Genomic DNA, 22208 nt, shown 5'->3' with positions numbered 1-22208 from the left:
TATATTCCTTCTAGTGACTTAAGTCTCACTGTTCGTGTCCTTGACCACTACCTGTTCTTGAAGTCCCGGGATGAAATCCTGGCTGCGTCGGCTGCATTCTTGATGGAGGCGGAAATGCTGTAGGCCCATGTGCTCAGATTTATTTGCACATTAAAGAACACCAGGTGGCCGAAATTTCCGAAGCCCTCCACTTCGGCGTCTCTCATATTTATATGGTGGATTTGCGACGGTGAATCCTACAAATAAGTCAACTCCCTGTCCTGCGCAGACGTACTATTTAGCCAGATTCGGTACCTCACTACCTATCGCAAAGCTTTGTTCTCTTCCGTAACTGTAGGACATTGCTTCAGTTTACCCCAGTTTTCTGCATGTTAATTTTCACACCTACCATTCTAATTCTATTGTCGAATTCAGCGATGATATTTTGCATTTCGACTCTTGATTATTGAAACAGACAATGACACCAAGAAAACAAACCCTTAAATATAAACTTGTTTCGTTATTTTCGTCCTTTGAGTTCTACGTCAGCGTAATGTCGAGAGTTAACCAGCTATTACTAAGGTACGCTCCATTAATTGTAATCCCTAACGTTTCCCAATTTAGGACCCCGAAAAGCTGCTTTAAGTACGCGGTAAACATATTTAAGGAAATCCCATCAGCCTGCCTTTCCCCCTTTTGCATTTGAATTTCGTAGCCCTACTTATGCATTACTGTCGTGGCTGTGGAGTCACTGTAGATTTGTTGCAGTATTTTTATATATGGCTCGTCGACTAACTGATGCCGAAGTGCCTGCGTGACAAATGAGCGTTCCGCTGAATCAAATGCTTTCTCGTGATTTTTGAAGGTTATAAAAAGTTTGGTTTTTTTTTCGCACACTTATTTGCAATTCTCATTGGTAGAGCAAAAATTATTCTTTTTAGAGTGCCCTGTACACACTCATTCTTGGTTGTTAGGGTGACAGCAATCTAAAGCAGTCTCAATTTAATAACCCTTACATTTGCCAATATATTGCACACAATTCGCAGAAGGCTAATCAGCCTGTAATTTTTCGTGTCCTTGACGTCTCGTCTTCGTTCTTATGGATAACGATGATGTTTAAACTTTTCCAAAATCCCAGTACCCTCATCACGAAGATAACTTTTCTTACAAGGCAGCCAGTTTTTCTAGCTCGTCTTTTAAAATATTGAGGTAACCAGACCCTACTAACTGGTTCGGCTTCTTCGCATTACCATATCAGGCGTTCTGTACTTGCCTTGGCGTTACCGACGAACTGTCCACTTCTACTCTTTACTTTACCATCTTGATTGATCTGACTACAATAGAGATCGCTGCAGAACTCATCAGCAACTTCAGGTGTCGTCTCCATTTTGGTGGTGACGCTAACTTGATTAATTGCCTCTTAGCGCAAATATCTGTACTTCGGCTGCACCCAGCTTTTTCTTCACTGGTATGACGCTTCGTTCGTTTATTTAAGACTCATTGAATTCTCTCTAATGTATATCTGTTTAGGTTGACTGCCCTACACCTGTTGACTACTTCGAAAGGTCTGATAGATGTATTTGGTTGATCTGCCAAGAGAGAAAATCGACACATAAATATTATCTTCTTAAAAATAGTGCAGTGAGATAGATGACTCTGAGGGTGCATACAAATGACTCACTGACGTTTTGATAAGTGAGTACTACTCGAGTAAAAAATATCAACTTAACTTGTTAGTGAGACCTCGATAATAAAACTTTTTCTGCGCCCATAGTACTGTACTGGGACCAATATGCATGAGGTTTGCTTCGCGTAACGCTGTTCTCTTTTTTTAACTCTCTCATCGGGATATTTCAAACACCCTCTATACATATTTATAAAGTACCAACGGGCATATTTTATTCAGCTATATTTTATTTGGCACTGTAGCTGCCCCATATTATGGGGTGCCTAGGTGCTGAAACAAAATAACATTTTCCCGCGATGACGTCATTCATAGAAAGCAGATCTAAAATAGCTGTTTCACTGCAATTCTTGACACTGAATGTTTGAAGAAGTGTGCGTTATTTGTGCGAGATATTTCCAGTTGGGGCGGCAGAAGGCTGTATTTTGTTGTCGTAAGCATGCTTGAGATTCTCTGTTCAGCGCATTTTATTTCAAGTCTGGCGACTTCGATCAACTTAACTTAGATAACATGCGTTTCTAAGAAGCACGAACGACAAACATAATCCGCTGATTTCAGTGTCGCAAGATTTTTCGCTGCACAGACCGATCCTTTCTCTGCGGCTGCTCTTATGATGCCGTTGAAACACACAATTCATGTTCCTCATCTGCCATTCTAATGCGACTGCTCCTTACGAAGCAGAAAAACTCGACATGTACCTGTCATTGGATTTCAAGATTGGTACATCGCCCCACCAAACAAAGTAAACGCCAAGCTTTTCGAGCGTCTGCAAGCGACTTTGTATATTGTTATGTGTAGTGCTGGATGCTTCACCATGTGCCAAAATGGCTCGTTGTGCTTGCGGTGATCCTGGTGCTGTTGTGAGTATTTGTTGTTTTCGGCGAAAAACTGGTCCAGTTTGCGGCAGTGCTGCGGCTGGCTCTCGCAGTAGCCTCCGAACATGTTTGTCCAGTGGTACTCGATCAGTTGCCGCGTAAGGTACGCCTCCAGAGCTCCGGCTGCATAGGCTTGAGCGTCGTCCTTCGCGCGCTCGTTCGTCTCAATTTGCAAAAACGCCCATCTACAAATAGAAGTGAAACAGCATTACGTTATATTTCTGATAGACGCTGTTATATGTTGGAGATGCACGCAATTTATGAAGGAAATTCAACATATATATTTTTCACTCATATTTAGCGTTTCTACCTACGTGATGCATTCTAACATTACCAATCACAGATATGTTTAGTCCTAAACATGACACTGTACTTTCAGGGTCGCCGAAATACCACCCACCAAAAACTCACAAAAAAACTTTTAGAGATCCCTCGGTCAACTGAGTGGTCCTTTTCAAGTCTACGTAATTTAGTCAATCAATCAATCAATAATTTATTTAAAGTGTCCTGGAGCAACCATGAGGTCTTTCTGCAGACACACTCAAAAATCAAACAGTACAAACAACAATGCAACACAGACACTCTTAACAAAAGTTAATAAATAGTCAAAACACACAGAAAAAAATTTGTGCAAAATGCAAAGAATGAAAAGCACAAATTGAGAACTGTGGAAAGAAAGTAAAAAATAAAGGGAATATATACAACTACATAAAAACCTTCCTGAAAGACGGAAAAGAGACGACTCTGTAGATTGTTAAAAACTATTTTGAGACAGTGCAGAGCTGAGACAAAAACGACGACAGGGGACTGTGCAAAAATTGGCAGCATATGCACTGAGTGAATGATGGAGAGTGGGGCGAAGCATTCGTCCGTCAATTCGTTCTTCCTTCCATCCGTCCATGCGTCCTTCTGTGTGACCGTCCATGCGTCCATCCGCCCGTCCGTGCGTGCATCTGTTCGTGCTTCCGTCCCTGCGTTCGTCCATGCATCCGCCCCTGCGTCCGTTCATGCGTCCATTCATGAATCTGTCTGTGTATCCGTTCGTCCATCTAATCAACACTCCAAGTACCACCATCTCGCATCTTTTCATCATATATTCCCCATATAGAAGCACCGCTATCCAGCGGACATTCCATATACTAAACTAGAGGTGGCACACGCACGCTTTCTTACGGCTTGCGCTTCGGGTCCCCTTCCCACCTTTGACAACCTCTAGTTCATGGTATATGCTAGTTCACTGTATTCATGGCACTGCGACCCAACGCTTGCTAAACCTTTCTAAAACCAACGAGGTTACGCCCAGCGAGTACGAGATCTGATTGTAGCACCAAAACACACAGCCAAGCGAGTAGGCGCAGCAATACCGAGTCTTCCAATGCGTATTCTAGCGAGTAGATGCAGCAAAATCGCATTTGCACGTGCATATCACTCTTTTTTCAGTTGTGAGCAGGAAGGTCACGGCTGATTATGTAAGCACCCAGGCAGCGTTTCTTGAAAACGTGCCAAAAAGGGCACTGACACTTCAGCATGTCACTGTGTTCTGCGAGAGTTTCATTTTCTTAGCATCCCTGGCGGTTGGTACCAACGATGCTGAGGCGGCCCAAGAAGCTTCGTCACGCCCTCTGGTCCACTGTCGGGTGCCTGTGACGTAGCAACCTTTTCCTGTCAGGTAGTAATCAATGTACATGCCTATGGCTGCTAAGGGGAAATGAGAGACAGGAGAATTCGGCTTTTACTTTCTTACGGCTTGCGCTTCGTATCTACTTCCCACTTTTAACCACCTCTAGTTCATTGTATATACTAGTTCATTGTATTCATGGCACTGCAGCTCAACGCTCGCTAAACCTTTCTAAAACCAAGGAGTTTACACCCAGCGAGTATAACGTAGCAACCCTTTCTTGTCAGATAGTGCCCTATGTACATGCCAATGGCTACTAACGGGGATCGCTGCGTGCGCGTTAACTAAAAGCCAAATGCTCCTGTTTTTAATTCCCCATTAGCAGCCATTGGCATGTACATTGAGCACTATCTTTTATTGTTCAACAACTCACAGAAGAAATCTCTCACCGGCACCACCTTGGAGGTCAAAATGTTATACTTGTTACACACTACAACGGCTACGAGGGGTGAACAGGTGCCACTATACAAAAGTTGGCCCTTAAACATCAAGGTCATAAAATTTAACAAAATAGAGACTCTGTGTTTTGTGAACAGTTGAGTGTTCAAAGAAGGTATTATAATAAGTAATAATATATATATGTTATTATTACTAATATGGTTTTTTAACATTTATTATTGTTACTTACTCATCGAGCGTGCCCAGGAACAACCATAATGTCATTGTGGAGGCGCACGCAAAAATTAAGCAGTATAAATAAACGTTTAAATAGAGACAGCCTTAAGACAAAGAAATCAAATAAAGAGAGTGAATACTCACAGACAGCAAAAAATTATCGCCAAACGGGAAGAATAAATAACAAAATGAGACAAATAGACTGGGAGTGAAAACTCATGCGAAATATACACAACATTGCGGAAGGCTTCATCAAAAACAGAAAAAGGAAGAACATATACATTGCACATATACATTGCGACAGTGCAAAGCTCATATAAAAACAATGACTGTGGACTATGAAAACCATGAAGACCAAGAAAGTGAACATCATAGACACTGTATTTTGTGAATGGCGGAGTGTTGCGAGACGTTGGCAGTTACATAAAATGGTCAATTCTTTATGAATAATTTACACAGATTTCGAAAATTTACAGAACTCAGAAGCAAAGGGCAAGGTATCATACCGTGAATAGTTTGTAAAGAAATAACAGGTCTGCGCGATTTCGTCGGGAGGGAAGGTAAGGCAATGATGATAAGCTTGCGGTATTAGAACGAGATTCAAAGCCATTTCTAGCAAAACGATGGTTGTATATGCTCATGATTTGAGGAGCTTGCTCCTTTTGCTTGGGGGTTCACTCTCGTGGTTGCGCCGGTGTGTACGCTAGTGCTCATTTCTCCCGCTATAGGCGCAGTTGTGCTTTTGGTTTCAAAAGTACTCACTAGATGGCGCGCCACCACTCAGGCGACTGGAGTGACTGTATATGCTACCTTTAGGTAGCAGATTTGCACATATGTCCGCCATGTTGCCCCCTGAGACCTCCATAATCATTCAAGAAAGCCACCCCTTCTGTCAGCTGCACGAAACATGTACCAAACTCGGTATTGCGTGACGCGAACGGACGACATAGGTATATGACACATCCAAACATGATAAGCACGACATGCGTGTCATGTACCAACATGACTACATGCTACACTGATGATGCACTCGCGGCCGTTTCGCTAGCTCCACATATGCCAAATTTGGTATTACGTGACGCCAATGGATGACGAAGGTATGTGACTTGTGCAAACATGATAATCATGACATTTCAATGTGAAGCGGTGCGCGTGCTCGCCGGCGTTCATTTTGTTGCGTCACGCCGGCTTTGCTACACCAGGCGCCGGTCCTGCCATATACACGCAGGCGCACACCGCACTGCGTAGCTTTGACGCACGCACGTTTCAGCGCGTCCGGCGTCCATCCGTCATAAAACGGGGGAGACACAGTGTTGCCTGGGTAACGCATCGGCGCGAAATGCAGCATTTCGCACTGGTGGCCGTCGGGCCGCGCCGACGGACACTGGTCCCACCTGGCGTCAGACTGCTCGCGTTTTGCCAAAGTAGCGTCGCTGTGCCCAGCGTGCGCGGGCGTGAACTCTGCATATGGGTATATTGTGTCCATCATGATGCACTCGCGGCCCTTTTTCTAGCTCCACATATACCAAACTTGGTGTTGCGGGACGTCAATGGACGACAAAATATCTGACTGGTGCAGACCTAATCCTGCCATGCATATCATGTCATGACAACATATCAAGGACATGACAACATACCATGCTTATAGCGTGCTCGTGGCCGTTTTGCTAGCTCCACATATACTGAATTTGGTATCACGTGACGTGAATAGACTACGAAGGTAAACGACACATCCAAACATGATAATCATCACATGGAAGTCATGTACGGCATCATTTACCTACTCCTCGTAACGTTGTGACATATCAACATTTCTCATTCGTGTTTCGCATATCACCGATTCCCACTGTATGTGGAATCTGCCATTTTTTTTTTTTTGCGCACGTGAACGCGCTGGGCAAATGGGGCCGCGAGCGACGAGTGCTATCAGTGACGCAACTCTGCTTCATAAAGGCAGTATATAGAGTAACCCTACAGGCTGGGCTCGCTCGCCTGAACGTAGCGAGTGAGGCTCCATACTGGCTCCACGCAGCGAGCGAGTACCACGATTACTGTGCGTCGCTATGAGCAGCGAGCAAGGAACAGACGCGTGTTCGAAATGCTAGTGGCGGAAGTGGTTTGAACGCCATGGTCGACGCCACTCCAGGCGTCGCGCGTGGCAGCTTGTTGAGTGCCCACAATGGCGACTGTACTGACAGCCCAATATGTGTTCTACTCAAACGAGGAGTCGCACGCTATGCATTCACTGGTACAGCCCTCCATAAAATGACGACAAGACAACGGATGCGTAGAAGAATTGCTGTCCAAGACAGCGGATGGTATTATGCTTGTGGGCTAGCACCTGGTTGCATGACGTGGCTCTTCAACAACGTCACAGCTTTGCCGGAAAGACGAAGCAATCAACGCGATACGCGAAAAACGGTCACGCGAAAAACGGCAAGAATATCGAAACGCGCCTTGTGTCTCTCACGCTCAAATGAAGCACACAACGTACTCACAGGAACAGATCAACGTGAATAACCATATCAGTTGTTACTATGTCTGAAAACCACGCTCTTTTCGCAAACAGCCACTGTGCGACGGTTCAGTGACCTTTGTGCGCCCGGTAACTACAACAAAATAGTTCCCGTGAGAGCCCAAGCTGTACGATTCTTTGCTCTGCGAGAATAAGGGCGTACGCCTGAGCATCCACCACTCTCCTTTCTGCAGGGTAAAGTACGCGTGGGAGACGAGAGCGCACGCCACCACGTGATGCCGATCTGGCGACGTTAAGGTCCCTAGATGAAACAAGTTTCCAAGGTAGCGACACCCTCCCTTTTCCTCCTCGCTTATTTGCCTGAAGCGCCCCCTAGAAGGTTTAAAACTTTCATCCAAAAGCGAATGTTTGGGTTCTGTTGCTACGGTGAATAGATGTGAATGAAACAAAATGGAACGAAATAAGACGTAGATTAAACAGTTACCTTTATGAACATAAACGGCGCAACACAAGAGCAAGCGGGATGTGCGTTACTCAACCGGCAACGTTGGGCAGTTCTATACTTAACACCACTAGCCATGGCGTCTCGCGTAGTACTTTTTTTTTTAGTTCCACGGCCGTGGTATTTCGTCCAGTTCTAACTAGTCCACTTCTCCGATTGTGTTTTGTTCGTGCTGTGACACAGTGAACGTGCTTCTTGCTGGATCCTGTAAGTGGCCACAGGGCGTGATGTTGTGACGATTGATTACAACCGGCTTGTGCACACGCAAGAAAAAAAACTACAACCAGACTGGTACGAACACTCGTCCAGCAGCACTGCGATGACATTTTTTTTTAAATGTGCTCATTTGGACAATCGTGATGCGAAGTGATTCTGATGCGGTGCTGGGAACTTCCTGAAAAGTGAGAGTTCTACTGGTGAGGTGTCTCGAAGCAGCGCGTTTCGGCTCAAGCGGGAACTGGTCAAGAGTGAAATGTTTCTCAAGGTGCGTTGATTACAACCTACAGCTGTTCTGTATACGTGCATACCCACATGTATTTGTACCAAATGGCATGCACTAGACACGCATTAGACGCGCGCCTGGCGTTTCAATAAAAACCGACAAGTGAACTCGCTTCGCAGATCCGCGTCGACATACGTTGACGGAGTTGCACAAAAGCATTCGCGTGAAATGGTTCATAGTTGCACTTCATGGTGCGCTTCATCTCGGAAAGCACGAGGTAAGTTGAAGAGAGCTAAACCATTTTCTGTTGTTTACGGCAACGCAGCATTGCTGAAAAACGCAGATGTTGCATTGAACGAGCGTGGCGAAACAATCTTGGTCGACTTAGCGCACACCGAAACGCTCCCCCTCTTCAGTTTATGTTCTGGCTACAATTTTGTCTTTGGTCACGGCGAGAATCCGGCTGGAGCCATATGCGCATGCGTACTCGTTTTGAACCTTTTGCGTAATAATAAATAACACCACCAGCCGTTTGCAAGATCACGTGCAAGTAATGCACCAATTACAGACGCGGATGACAGAGAAAAAAAGAGGAGTAATCGAGAGAGTGATGAGGACGGCTCGAGAACAATGAGTGACGCTACCTTGTTTCATCTAGGGACCTTAGGCGACGTGCGCTCATTGTGCCATCTGGCTTGTAGAGCTCAAAACACTACAGATCCACCGAGATGGCCATTGCCAGCGATAAGTGGTAAATGTAAATAGATTGTCGTTTGAACGCTGAATGAGATGCTCCGTCGTGATTCAGTGGCTAACGCTATGCACTCACAACCAAAACGTCGAACGTTCGATTTCGTGCGCAGGAGTATTATGATAGAGCATTTTTTTTCGTTTATATATATATATATATATATATATATATATATATATATATATATAGATAGATAGATAGATAGATAGATAGATAGATAGATAGATAGATAGATAGATAGATAGATAGATAGATAGATAGATAGATAGATAGATAGATAGATAGATAGATAGATAGATAGATAGATAGATAGATAGATAGATAGATAGATAGATAGATAGATAGATAGATAGATAGATAGATAGATAGATAGATAGATAGATAGATAGATAGATAGATAGATAGATAGATAGATAGATAGAATGACTGGCGGCGACGCTGACGCCAGCGGCAAAATCCAGCTGAGAGTGTCCATATTATTGCTATCACAATAAAAAACATTGGGTATATAACGTGTATCAGTGTTGCGGAGTTGCCACCCCTGGAATTGGAATGAATCCGGAATCAATCCACATTGTCGCGTCCCCTGTATAAAATGGGAATAGAATGGCGACAAAACTTGGAGGAAAAGAATGGGAATGAACATAAGCGCATTTTCCGCGGATTTTAATGGGAATAAAATTACGCCTTTTTCCGAAAATAGAACACATTCTCGTCGAAGTGCTGCTTTTCCAACTTCAAACATTAGTGAGTCCCACCCACAGATTTTACATTACAGTAGTATGGTAAAAAGGATTGGCTCATTAGAAGCATGGTACATTTATAAGACGCACCTATTATAATTCTGTTCTTATATAGACTGTGTTTCTCCGAAGCTTTTGTCCATTCTTCGCATTACCACGCCTCTGCGCCATGGTATCTGTCTTTCAGAACTTTACGGTGGCGACATACGCACATTACACCTCGTGATTGTTTTTCCCTTCTTGGTATCGCCTCAGCCGCCTGCTGTCTCCCTATCCTTCATTTGTTTTTGCTTCTGCCGCTGTCGGCGGCTCGGACGCATATTCGAAAAAGCGCTTCTCTACGTTGTGATGTGTGTTGACACTGGTGCGATCCTTGTGTCTGCTGCAAGCTTTTAGCTTGCGTGCCGGCTCGACACATACTGCCCCTCATACCCTCTTTGCAATACTGTCCCGCCTACCTACACACATGGGCGACTTTGCCTGAAACACTATTGCAAACGTGTGTAGGTCAGTGCAACACACATTTGCACACGATGAATTGTGTGAATTGTGTGTGCGATGAACTGCTTTACAAGATAAACCACAGAGAGATAGACTAGACTTTTGAAAGCATTGCTTCGGGTAACCAGCCAAAGCAGGTGATCCTAGGTCACCAAGGCGGCGCCTCCACGAATCCCTACACGACGATTCGCTCAGTCGTAATTTTAGCGTTAACGTATTTAGGCTTAAACAATGTTAAAACGTAATTCGTTTAAACGTGCACTGTAAGAAAAAAGGCCTGCTAATTCGCCAACTAAATAGAAACCATTTACTTCTCACAAAAATTATTCAACTCCTAGTAAATGAAGGTAGCAAAATATTGATTAGTGAAACTTGCTCAAAATATTGATTAGTGAAACTTGATAATTTGCAAAGTAGTTTTTGTATAATATTGACTCGAATTATTGAAACATTACTGAATTTTTATTTAACCGGCGCTTATATGTGCATGTACATAGCCACATCAAGGTATTTTAATTGCAGAAGCATATATAGCATATTAAGCAAAGTGAATTTGTCCACGTAGATTAATTAGTGATCACTAATTACGTCATGCAATTATCATGGCAAGTACGCATCACAGGAACATACATAGAGGCATGAACGAAGCACAGAAGAGGTCATACACGCAAATGCACATATAAAATATCAAGACTTCGCCGGTATCGCATACTGTAGCAGCCGCTAGAAGGCTATTTATGCTGCTACTTTAGATTAGCACACTGTGTATATCAATATAATTTAGATAAATAATGGACGTTTTGTACACATCGTCTGCCCTTCTACATATGTGTGTCCTCACATATGAACGCGATAACACAAAATTTTGGTTCCTAAGTATTCGACTAATTTAGGATTGTTGAAAATTTTTCTTGGCAGTGTCACGATTACTGAAACACATACTTTTTTTTTTAATGCACACTGCCGACCTTCACAGGTCCAAGCAGGTGGGCATGGTACAAGTAGAAAGTACATGTTAGGCACTCAAGTCACGTAGAAAAGGAAAAAGGAAACAATACAACATACAAGTACAGGTTTACACACCCAACACACTGTTTACACACAGTAAATCAACCAAAGTGAATCTTTAAACAGAGTCTTTTAGAAACAGAGTCTTTTAGAAGGAACTCTCGTAAACACCACATACTGTGGTGTTTACGAGAGTTCTTGAAAGGTATGTGGCTTAGTAGTTACTTGGTTGAAAAAGGCCAAAACATTCCTGGTTAGAAACGGCAAATGTTTCAACCTTTACTAGCTGCTCGCTATAGTAAAGAGATGCAGCGAAAGTTGCAAAATACAAGTAAATGCATGCGTTGATAACTATTTACGAACTTTTTTTTAGATTGTGCTGACCGTACATGAAAATACCATAAGTAGAGGGAGAACTGCCCCTATGGGAAATAGTAGTGTGGCTGTGCTGCACGACATAAGTCACCAAGCTACTATTCGTCGACCATGCTAACGTGTTTAACGTACTTTTGAAGTTCTTATGCATCTTATAACGTTAGCTTTATATTGGTAACCATTTTTAGCTCCGTAAGGCTATCAAGGTATGCCTTTCCTACGTTGTGCAATTGAAGGAATAGAATTGACGTGCCTGGGCATTCATGGAATGAGAAATGAGTTAAGTTTTTTTTTTCATTCCGAGCAATTGAAAAGAATAAAATTGCGACAACTTGTAATTCCCTGGAATGTCATTAGGATGCAATGGAGGTGCCCATTCGACAACACTGACGTGTATATACTATCACACCACAATAACTCTTGTGTACCATCTTTATATGATGATGATTGTGCATAGGCACAGATGATTCATGGTTTGCCGGATTTAGTCTCTGGAACAAGCTCCTTTATCATCATCCACTTCCTGATGTGAGGGAATTTTATTTGAACTCAATTCATCGCGTTACTACTGTACTTGGCAATGTTATTCCAAATCTTATATACCTACTCAAGTTGACGAGGCCATAATGTGGAGTAAAAAATGTAGAAGACTGCAGGAGATTCAGCAAAGGCAGCCTAGAGAAGAAAGGCCTCGCATAGCTATACGTGAGCAGAAAAAATTTGCATGCTATAAAAACGACATCAATATCAATCATCTCATAAACCTTAAACAACGACACGGTATTGATAGAGCATGCAAATGACATGGTGGATGTTTTGCGAGATATACTCATGAATTTAGTATTTTACGTTTTCAGGGAAAGGTTATTGATTTTACACAATTCTGGGAAAGAACTTAAATTTGACTGCAGCAAGCTACAGCGGCTGACTGTATGAATTTGTAATTGAGGTCATCGATATACAAGAGGAAAGAGTTTAACAAACTGCACAAGAAACAACGTAACGTAAATTAAATATACGAGTGGGCCTACTACCGACCTTCAAGGGACACCAATAGTCACTTTGCACAAAACCTGTGTTTTGCCCTTTACCGCAATATAACAAGGTCTATTGACCAGGAATACAGGAAAGTCACAACCGACTAGTCAGCACCAAAGTGAGCAAGTTGAACCAGAATCAGTGAGTGGCTGACTACGTCAAAAGTCTTGCTCAGGTCACAGTAAACTCTGCCAAGCTGTTCTCTCTGAGAAATAGTAGGGGAGATGAGCGTCATAAGATGAGCTATATTTGTGGTAGTTGAGCGGCCAGGGAGAAACCCATGTTGATTAGGAATCAATGAATTATCCAGGCTAAAGTACAACGTGTTGTGATAATGATAAGCCAGCTCAAAGATATTTGATGTGGCACACAGTAGAGGAATCAGGTGATTTCTCTACTGTGTATCGTTGTGATAATAATTATAATAATAATAATAATAATAATAATAATAATAATAATAATAATAATAATAATAATAATAATAATTACAAACGGCATTATTATTATTATTATTATTATTATTATTATTATTATTATTATTATTATTATTATTATTATTATTATTATTATTATTATTATTATTATTATTATTATTATTATTATTATTATTATTATTATTATTATTATTATTACATGGTGTGGAACGTAAGCTGACATCGCACAGTACACGGTCCTCTACCGTTCAGCCTGCATTGAAATGTGACCTCCGCAGCCTGATCAAACCTACGCCATCCGGGTCGGCAGCCGAGAACCGTAAACACTACACCACCGCGGTTAGACCTATGTATTATAAGCGTTAAATACACATGCGAAACAGCCACAATTTTTTTTCACATATATACATCAGTTGGAACGAATAACTTATTGTAATGAGACGAGTGGCATTGACTTGAGATTCTTAAGAGATTCAGCTCGTCCGTTATCTGACACGTTCACGGTTGTCTGGAAAGCTCTCAAGTGGAACGAACAGTTCAACGAATAGCTGCACTAATCGAGCTGCATTTTGTTGGTAATGACAGTGATATGAAATAAAATAGGGCTTACGCGCAAGCTCTCAAAAAAGTTGAGTCTGCATACCGCAAGGACATGGTCGTGTGAGTGAAGAGTTATTCCTCTTTAGGTGTCGCTAAGACCTTTGGCCACCCACTTCACTGGGGCTTTGGCCTCTACCAGCATTTAACAGAGCGACATTCATACTGCCTGTACAGAAATGCTAACCTCGCTAAAATACTATCACTGTATTCCAGTACAACTAAATTATAGCGACATACTACAGTATTAGCCAATACCCCAGGACGTTCACTTGCAGAAAGAAAGCGGTCGCATCAGTTCAAACGAGAGAGCGCTCCCAGTTGTCTGATATCTGCACTCAAACACGGATTCTTGCGACCAAAAGTGCCTTTTTGTTCCGAGCTTCAGTAATACCTAGCGCTTAACTTCCGAAAACTACGATATGATGATGTGTGACACTGCATCGGAGGGTTCCGGTAATTTCGATCATCTGGTGTTTTTTAACATGCACTGAAATCGCACAGCACGTGGACTTCTAGCATTTCACCTCCATAGAAATGCAACTGCTGTGACCGGAATCACATTTCTTACGTTCGTGTTAGCAGGCGAGTATAGTAACCGCTACACAACTGCGGCTGACTATCTGAGGTTACAGCGGGCGGTAAAGGAAATAAGGTTGAGAACACGGCCTGGAAGAAGCGATGTGCGGTTTATGCGTATGGGTAAAGCTTAGCGCAGACATTTAGAGTGTAAAATAACAAGAAGTGGGCAACACAGGGAGCGTGACGACGAAAGAAAGACATGGAGAGAGGCTACTAGTCCCACTGTTCTTCAAGTCATGTACCTACATAGGCCCTAATTATTAAAAATAATAACAAATAATTGGTAGTAATGTTACCATTATATTTATCACTAAGACAGTACATAAGATGGGAACTCTTGCATGAATACTTCACATACCCGCTTTCATTTATATCGTTCTTGAAGGTGCCCCATGCGACGGGAAGTTGAGGAGAGTCAACGGCGAAATCTGCATCTTGAGGTCGACCGTCATAAATATGCAGCTTCTGAGACGCGCTATCTAGAGACACCCATGCCAATTTGGGTGCCTCTCCTTGTGACTCAATGAACGTGCAGCTTATCCAGATTGTCATTGCTATCACCGCAGGCAGGTGATGCCGTTTCATTGCGTATCTGCGAGTGAGGCAAGGCGTGGCAGTAATAATGAGAGAATAGGTCAATCCAGGCTCCTCCACGACACATTTGTCTGTAGGCTAACAAACGTTAAGTGAAGGTGGTCATATATCATATCATACCATATCAAATAGGCACACGAGGCGGTGTGAATAGCAAATTAGCCAACCACAATGCAAATGTGACCCTCACATAAAGCACGGAAAATCAGTTTTGAAATAATTTTCGCGCGTCTTCACGGTACCAAATATAACTAGCTGGACTATCTTAAGCTAGAGAGTTCGCAAGTGATACTACTTTATTGTCATTAAACACAGCTTTTTCACATACAGTGCTTAGGAAACAACCGCAAAATTAGACGTATCTGATTTGACAAGTTGACTGCGGTCTCTTTTAGAAAAGTGCCGAAGTGCAAGCTTTAGCTGAAAGTTGCTGGAGCAGCTATGAGGTACTGGTCGTCAGAATATACGCGATGAAAGGAGTTCGCGAAAAACCGCCAGAACTGCGCGGAAGGCGCAGCACAGTCACAGCGAAAGCTAGAAGAGTGGCCTTTCAGAGACTTTTCGAAACAGTCATTGGGTAACTAACTACTGCAAGCCCACTTGCTTGATACCCCCTGGTCATTATTAATAAATTTATTTGGGGAGTAGGCCGGCATTCGTTTGTTTCTTTGTTTGTTTCTCTGGGATGATGGCTCATACCCACTGAGGGGGATTGGCCAAGAAAGTGTAGTGCATTTTTTCTGTGACCATTTCAACTATGTGTAATGAATTGGTATTATAATAAGACTAATGTAAAAACAACATAAAGAGAGCAAACGAGAAAAAAAAGGAAAGTCAAGTTGAGCAGTTTTGAGATTTGAGGTGTTATATTACCACTCAGCTGCGTTTACTTCACTCTGCCCTGGGGAGTAATAAATAATAACTTTTGATTAAAGATCACAAAAGTATACGCTTGATTGCCTGAATATAATCGCAAGCGGCATTGAAAGCATCCCTGTGGCAATGTCCCAAAACTGAGGCACCAAAGCTTAGCGCCGTTTCCACCGTCAATCTAACGTCTATTTTTCAAAATGGCATAACTAGTAACCTTTTTCGAAGTATAGCGTAGCGGCGACCATACAAAAAATAATGATCTAGTGATTCCATTTCTCCGCAGAATGCGCAGAGGGCTGATGTCTGACCAGCTCTGTGTAGATACAGGTTTAGGGGGGAGACACGACATCAAAATTTAGTAATTAAGACTTCGAGCTTTCTGGACTGGCTCCAGTGGTGTTTCCATAGAAACATGAGGTGGTTATATTCTGTCCATGTAGTTCTTTTTTCTATCGTATCAGTAGAGATTGCTGATTTTCGATATCTTATTGCCGTGAGATATTCAACATCTGGCAGTATGGACAAAACTGGCTCATCAAGTGTGGCTATTGCTAAGGAATCGGCCAATTCATTATTTCTTAATCCACAGTGTCCCGGAACCCATAGTAACATCAGGAGTCTCAACTGCGGGGGTACTAATGTTTTGAATGTGCTTGGAATTCGAGAGTTCTCTGAAGCTGTCAGAGCTGCCCAAACTGAAAGAGAATCCGTCATTATGACTGCGTTGTTTTGATTTGATGGAAGTTTTCGAAAAGCTAAAACAATCGCCACGAGCTCTGCTTCAAAAACTGCAATAAAATCAGGCAGTCTCACTGAAAAGGACCATGGTATGCTATTTTCGTCTTTATTCTGAGAAGCGTGCTATCTGCTTAACACTTGCGAGAATTTTTTCGCCAATTGTTCATGCTGTGGCTGCCGACGATGAAGAACTATGGCTGAAGTGGGTATGCGCCACACTAATAAGGGGAACAAAAACAAGCTTTTGTGTTGGGTTGAAGCATTATATGACCTACTCGTTACGCTATTCGCATTGTGCGACGAAAGTGTAAAACTCTTTTTTTAGTGATTCTGACTGAGCTCCACAATTTTTTTGCCAATCTATGGTTCTACGTACTCCCTTTAAGTATTAATGACTATCATACTGAAATCAGCTCTCATTTTCAGGGAGGCCTACTCACAAACACCTAATATCTTGGTCCTATTGGCCTAAAACCACGATAATACTATGAGGAATGCCGTAGGAGAGGATTTCCAGAAAGGTTTACTATCTGGTGTTCTCTAGCGCGCACTGATATTGCACAGTACACGGGCCTGTATAGCGATTCGCCTTGATCTAAATGCGACTGCCGCGTTGAACACGCCAACTTGGGGTCCACAGCCGAGCACCCCTAGCCATTTATCCACCGAGGCAGACTTTTTCAAGACTTCGGTGGCTTGTGGCCAAGTGTATGTTTCACTAATATTTTATTTAGGAGCGAACCTCATAAATTCGTGGTCTGCCCATGCATGTCTTTTGTGGCCGGTTTGTAACTACCTAGTTGTATGACTCACTCAACAGGTGCCGCTAGTGTCAGTTACAGACAGACAGACAGACAGACAGACAGACAGACAGACAGACAGACAGACAGACAGACGCATGGACCGACGGACAGACAAACATACGCACAAACGGACGGACAGACAGATGCATGGACGGACACCCAGACAGGCAGATTCACAGATAGACACACGGAGAGAGGCACGGGCGGAAGCAAGAACGAACGGACGGACAGATTGAAAATTTTGTTGAAGTGCATCAAAAAACGGACGGACAGAAGAGGCTGACATAGACAGAAGCACGGACGGGTGAAAGAGCGGATGGATGGACGCTTCACCCTACTCATCATTCAGTCGAGTTTATGCTGTGATTTGTTTTCTCTCTCTTCATTTATATCAATCGCATTACCCAATACTCCTTCCTCACTTTCCCCTCATATATGCCGGGAGATGCACCCACATGTCTAGCGGCGCAACAATTTGCGCGCAAAGACAACAGTGACGCTGACGCTAAAGCGGTGAAAGACAACAACGAAAGGCACCAATGAAATTCTACAACGTGGAATGATAAGTAACCTCAATTAGAATCAGATTCCCACATCAGAAACGGCTGATCGCCGATAAGCATATGATCGAGAGAGCCTTTGTGATTGGAAAACAGCGTGCACAAACGTACTTGTGACAGCCGCATCTTCTAGAGCTCAATTAGTGTGCGTTGGCATTTTTGAACACCCATCGACGTCGGGTCAATCGTATCTAATAGTTTGTTAAGATCTAAGTCACCGTGACTAAATTATTTAGCTCAAGGAGGCTTCACTCGAAAAGCCTAGAAATCACGCCGTGATTATGTGCAACACGTAAATGATCCCCTCGGAAACTTATATTGGTTGAATGACTGGTCTCATAAATTCAGATATTTTGTCATAGTGCAAGGTTCTCAGTAACCGTATGAAGCCGTGAGCTCACTTTCCATCACTTTATGAATTTATGAAATGCTAATTCTGACAGTCATTCCGTAAATCAAATCTATCCAACGCTTTTTAGCGTAATTGCTGCCTACTCGTCTCATCAATCGTACCTACGTCGCCAAAATAATGTCCACTTCCTATCTTGGCACTCACCGTGATTTCAAAGTCCCTGGTGAGCAATAACAACGATCTCCTAGAGTGGGCTTATATGGTAGCGAGATCGCTGCATTTCCTAATGGTCAGCTCTATAAACTCTATATTTTAACACGAGTATTGCTGTTTAGCTGTGGCGGATAAATGAAAACCGCAGCTGGGTCATCAAACATCCGGTAGCGAGGGAGAAAGATTGCACTGCCACAATTTCTTCAAAATGCAACAGATTTGGGTAAAAATGAATGCAGCAGGTCAGGCGTTTCAATTTAGCAGACGACCCCCCACAAGTGAACGCTGAGCTGTCCATCACACGACGTGAGAAATATGGTGCTTGATGTACCGTTGAGTCTCTTTTTTGTTCACAGTTCACTGCAATTTTGATACTGCCAGCCTATCGCGCGTGCCCTAAATAGGAAGACATCCACTCTATTTTCTGATCATTACTCATGTGTTATCCCATTTCTACAGAGTGCGTATGTTTCCATATAGTCGCCCCATGCACGGCATCTAGTTTCATCGCGGAAGCTACTACTGAGGTTTACTGCCGGGCCTCGAAGCTGCTAGTGTACGCAAGCCCTCGAGTTCACTTCCATTCTCCTAGGGTTGGGCTTAATTTACAAAAGGGGCTGAAGAGCATGCTTACGCAAGCCGTTTGGAATTCCTTGTCCTGAAACTCTTTGCTCGCCCATACAATTTTTTCCTGTCTTGTATACTCTTACTTTCAGAAAACCATGTCCACCTTCCGAAAATAACTTATTTCGCACGTCAATATTCGAAATAGGCGCCAACGCTCGTCGCGACATAAAATTGGCCCCGTATCTGCTTGTAATCTGCAAATGTCATCGAAAGACGATAGTCTTGCATGTGGAGAGAGAGACAAAAAACATTTATTTTTTGTTCTGCCCAAGAAAATTGGTGAATGGTATTCTGGAGGCGCTGCGTTAGAGTGCCTCGAGCATGCAGCGGAGGCAAATGAACGCATCGAATTACGTTACACGTGAGACATGAGCGCCATCTGGCAGTTTTTTTGAAAAACAAAGCACATGGCTCTGAGACGGGTGTGCGCGCCCGTCTCAGAGGTGATAAGATGTAGAACGCAAGGCGACGGGTAGGTGCCACCACCATCTCGTCTTAGCACAGCGTTGGAAACACTTGTCTTTTCGTGCAAGCGTTACGTGGTCAGCGCAGCGTGATAAGCACTAAGGTGCTTAAAATTAGTTATGTATGCCTTTTCTAGTAAAAGACGCACATGCGAAATATATACGTATTGTTGTGGCGCCCCAGACATGCGCCATAATTGCTTTTTAATTCACATATACACAAGTATCAACGCTCAACCTTGAGCAACATTGGTAGGCGTTGCGGATGGGGTCAGCAGTTTCAAATACCTTTCAAGACAAACAGAGAAATGTACAGACAGACAGACAGACAGACAGACAGACAGACAGACAGACAGACAGACAGACAGACAGACAGACAGACAGACAGACAGACAGACAGACAGACAGACAGATCAACATTTTTGCGCCGAAGGTCCCCGAGAAAAACTTCTTTAAAAAGTTCAGGAGATCCAACGCCTCGTGGCGATCAAATTCAGCAGATCCCACGCATCGTGGCGATCAGTGTCTTGCGATGCAGTCAATGGGTCAGTGTTGCATTTTGTTTCGTTTTAAGGGCGAAGGGCCTTAAAGCGGCACTCGTTCGTCCCTCGTTGTAGTGCATAACATGTCTTACGCTTTGACCTGCAAGGTGGTGCCGGTTACTGGTGGTCAAGAAACATTTATCGTACCTTCTACACACCCACAAACAGCGTGGCCTCGGTCGTGTCCCCAGTTTGGTAGTTTAACTTAGTGGAATTAGCGGTGTTGCCTGAGAGCCCGAACGTCTCTGTAAGCTAGATAACGATAGTTCACGCTGCTCAGGAAGCGAATTCGCAAAATCGGCCTTGTATAAGCAGACTTGAGTTGAACGAAAATTAATACTTCACTCACAATTCGTCTCGTGAACATGTGAAAACAAAACGTTAAACAAGAAAACAAAATTACCAACTTCACAAATAAGTATACGTTATTGTAGTTAACAAGCATGGTTTGGGCGAGTTGGAACTGTGTATTAGAACTTGTCACAGATACTATCGGTGCCTACTTAAACGCGAGCCATGGCGCTCGTGGTGCAGTTTGTAGTCTCACAATCAGAGATGGATGCACTCATTCCACTTGCCACTCATTCACCACAACCATGGTTCCTCGATGGTGCAATGCTGTCTAACCGTATGTTCGCTTCTGTCATTGGTGATGGCTCGACGGTGCGCATCATGCCGCTGAAACAAAATATTGAAAATACTTTACTTTTGCAATAGATAGCTATGACCCACTTATCACGACTGATAACCTTGTTGGCGGAAGTGCGCAAGCTATTTATTTATTTATTTATTTGTTTGTTTGTTTTTCCCCAACACTGTTAGTCCTCGTGGGCTGTTACAGGGGCGAAAAAGCCAACTACGCAGTGCTATGCACAAATATGTTCCAAAAGTCACTGAAAAACTTCTGCTGACTCACAAGCAACAAATACAGTAAAATCAAGCTTGTTCCAGTCAACAATCATGCGAGGCAAAAAGGAAAACTTGAATACAATAACTCTCGTGGAACAGGACTAAAGAGCGTACGTATGATTGGTTCGCCGTGACACTCGCGCTGGAGGGTGCAAGTATAAAGTTGGATCGATGTTTATTGTGTTACTATACAGTTGACAAAGAAACTTCGAGCGTGCGATTTGTCTGCGCTCCGACAGCTTCTGAAGGTTGGTCCTGTGAAGTAGCGCGGTCACTCATTGCGTTCTATGGAAACACGAATATATAAATCTGGATGTCTTTCGCTGGATCTGTTCCAGCTCATCAACGAGCTTCTGACTGTGTGTGTCCCAGATAGTGCCGTAAAATTCTAATGTTGAACGCACGACTGTTCTATAAGCCATCAGTTTTGTTTCAGCAATGGCATCTCTTAACTTTCACCGCAGAGCACCTAACATCCGTTCACTTTAACTACAAATATTTTCAACATGCCTGCTCCAGCTTAGGTTCGAAGCTTTTGTAACACCGAGACACTCAACCTCGATAGTTAGTTTACCTTCTTTACTTTTTATTTTAAACGTAAGCATTAATGATGCTTTCTTGATTGGCACCCACATACATGTAGTCTTGTTGAAATTAATTTTCACATCCCATTTCTCACACGACTCTTTAACAGCACACAAAGCATCGTTGAGCAAAACTTGATCAACAATACTTTTTACACTAGTAAACAACACACAGTCATCCGCGAACATTCTCACATCAACAGGAAAGGGAACAGCCTTTGCAATATCGTTATTATACAAAAGAAAGAAAATGGGACCCAAGACCAATACCTCTGTCACGCAAATAGGCGGTGACCGATTCTATAATGTCTACAGCAACACCAAGCTCGAGCATTTTGCCGTTCAGTTTTTGTGACGTTGTCAAGTGCTTTTCACAAATTTATTGCGACCATAACTATTTGCTCTCTGGACTTGAATGCGGTGGCAAATATGTGTATTGTTTTATAAATCTGAGTGACAGTTGCCAGGTGTTCGCGAAAGCCATTTATTTAGCGACATCCTTAAAGCGTCCAGTTTCAGTTACAGTTTGAAATGACACCGGGCTAGGCAGGAGCCGTTCCGAGGGCAAGGTAAACACAGCTGGCACGTGACCACGCAAAGCTGTGACGTGGCGACAACATGCACGAGCGGGAGCCGCACTGGCAGTACTTGCAGCCACTGTACCAAGAG

General features: G+C 43.1%; 1 protein-coding gene across 1 annotated transcript in view; it reads right to left on the bottom strand.

Annotated features, from left to right (window-relative positions):
• Positions 1 to 14832, bottom strand: part of LOC119168591 (putative phospholipase B-like 2) — a 70888-nt gene extending 56056 nt beyond the window's left edge. The window contains exons 1-2 of the mRNA XM_075867710.1: positions 14639 to 14832; positions 2477 to 2723 (exon numbers count right to left, since the gene is read on the bottom strand). Of these exons, the coding sequence (XP_075723825.1) occupies positions 2477 to 2723; positions 14639 to 14832 (441 nt within the window). The remainder of the gene's footprint in view (positions 1 to 2476; positions 2724 to 14638) is intronic.
• Between the last annotated feature and the right edge of the window lie 7376 nt (positions 14833 to 22208).

The sequence above is a fragment of the Rhipicephalus microplus genome, chromosome 6 (genome assembly GCF_043290135.1).
Source record: "Rhipicephalus microplus isolate Deutch F79 chromosome 6, USDA_Rmic, whole genome shotgun sequence".
NCBI lineage: Eukaryota > Metazoa > Arthropoda > Arachnida > Ixodida > Ixodidae > Rhipicephalus > Rhipicephalus microplus.
This window is presented reverse-complemented; position numbering and strand designations above follow the sequence as displayed.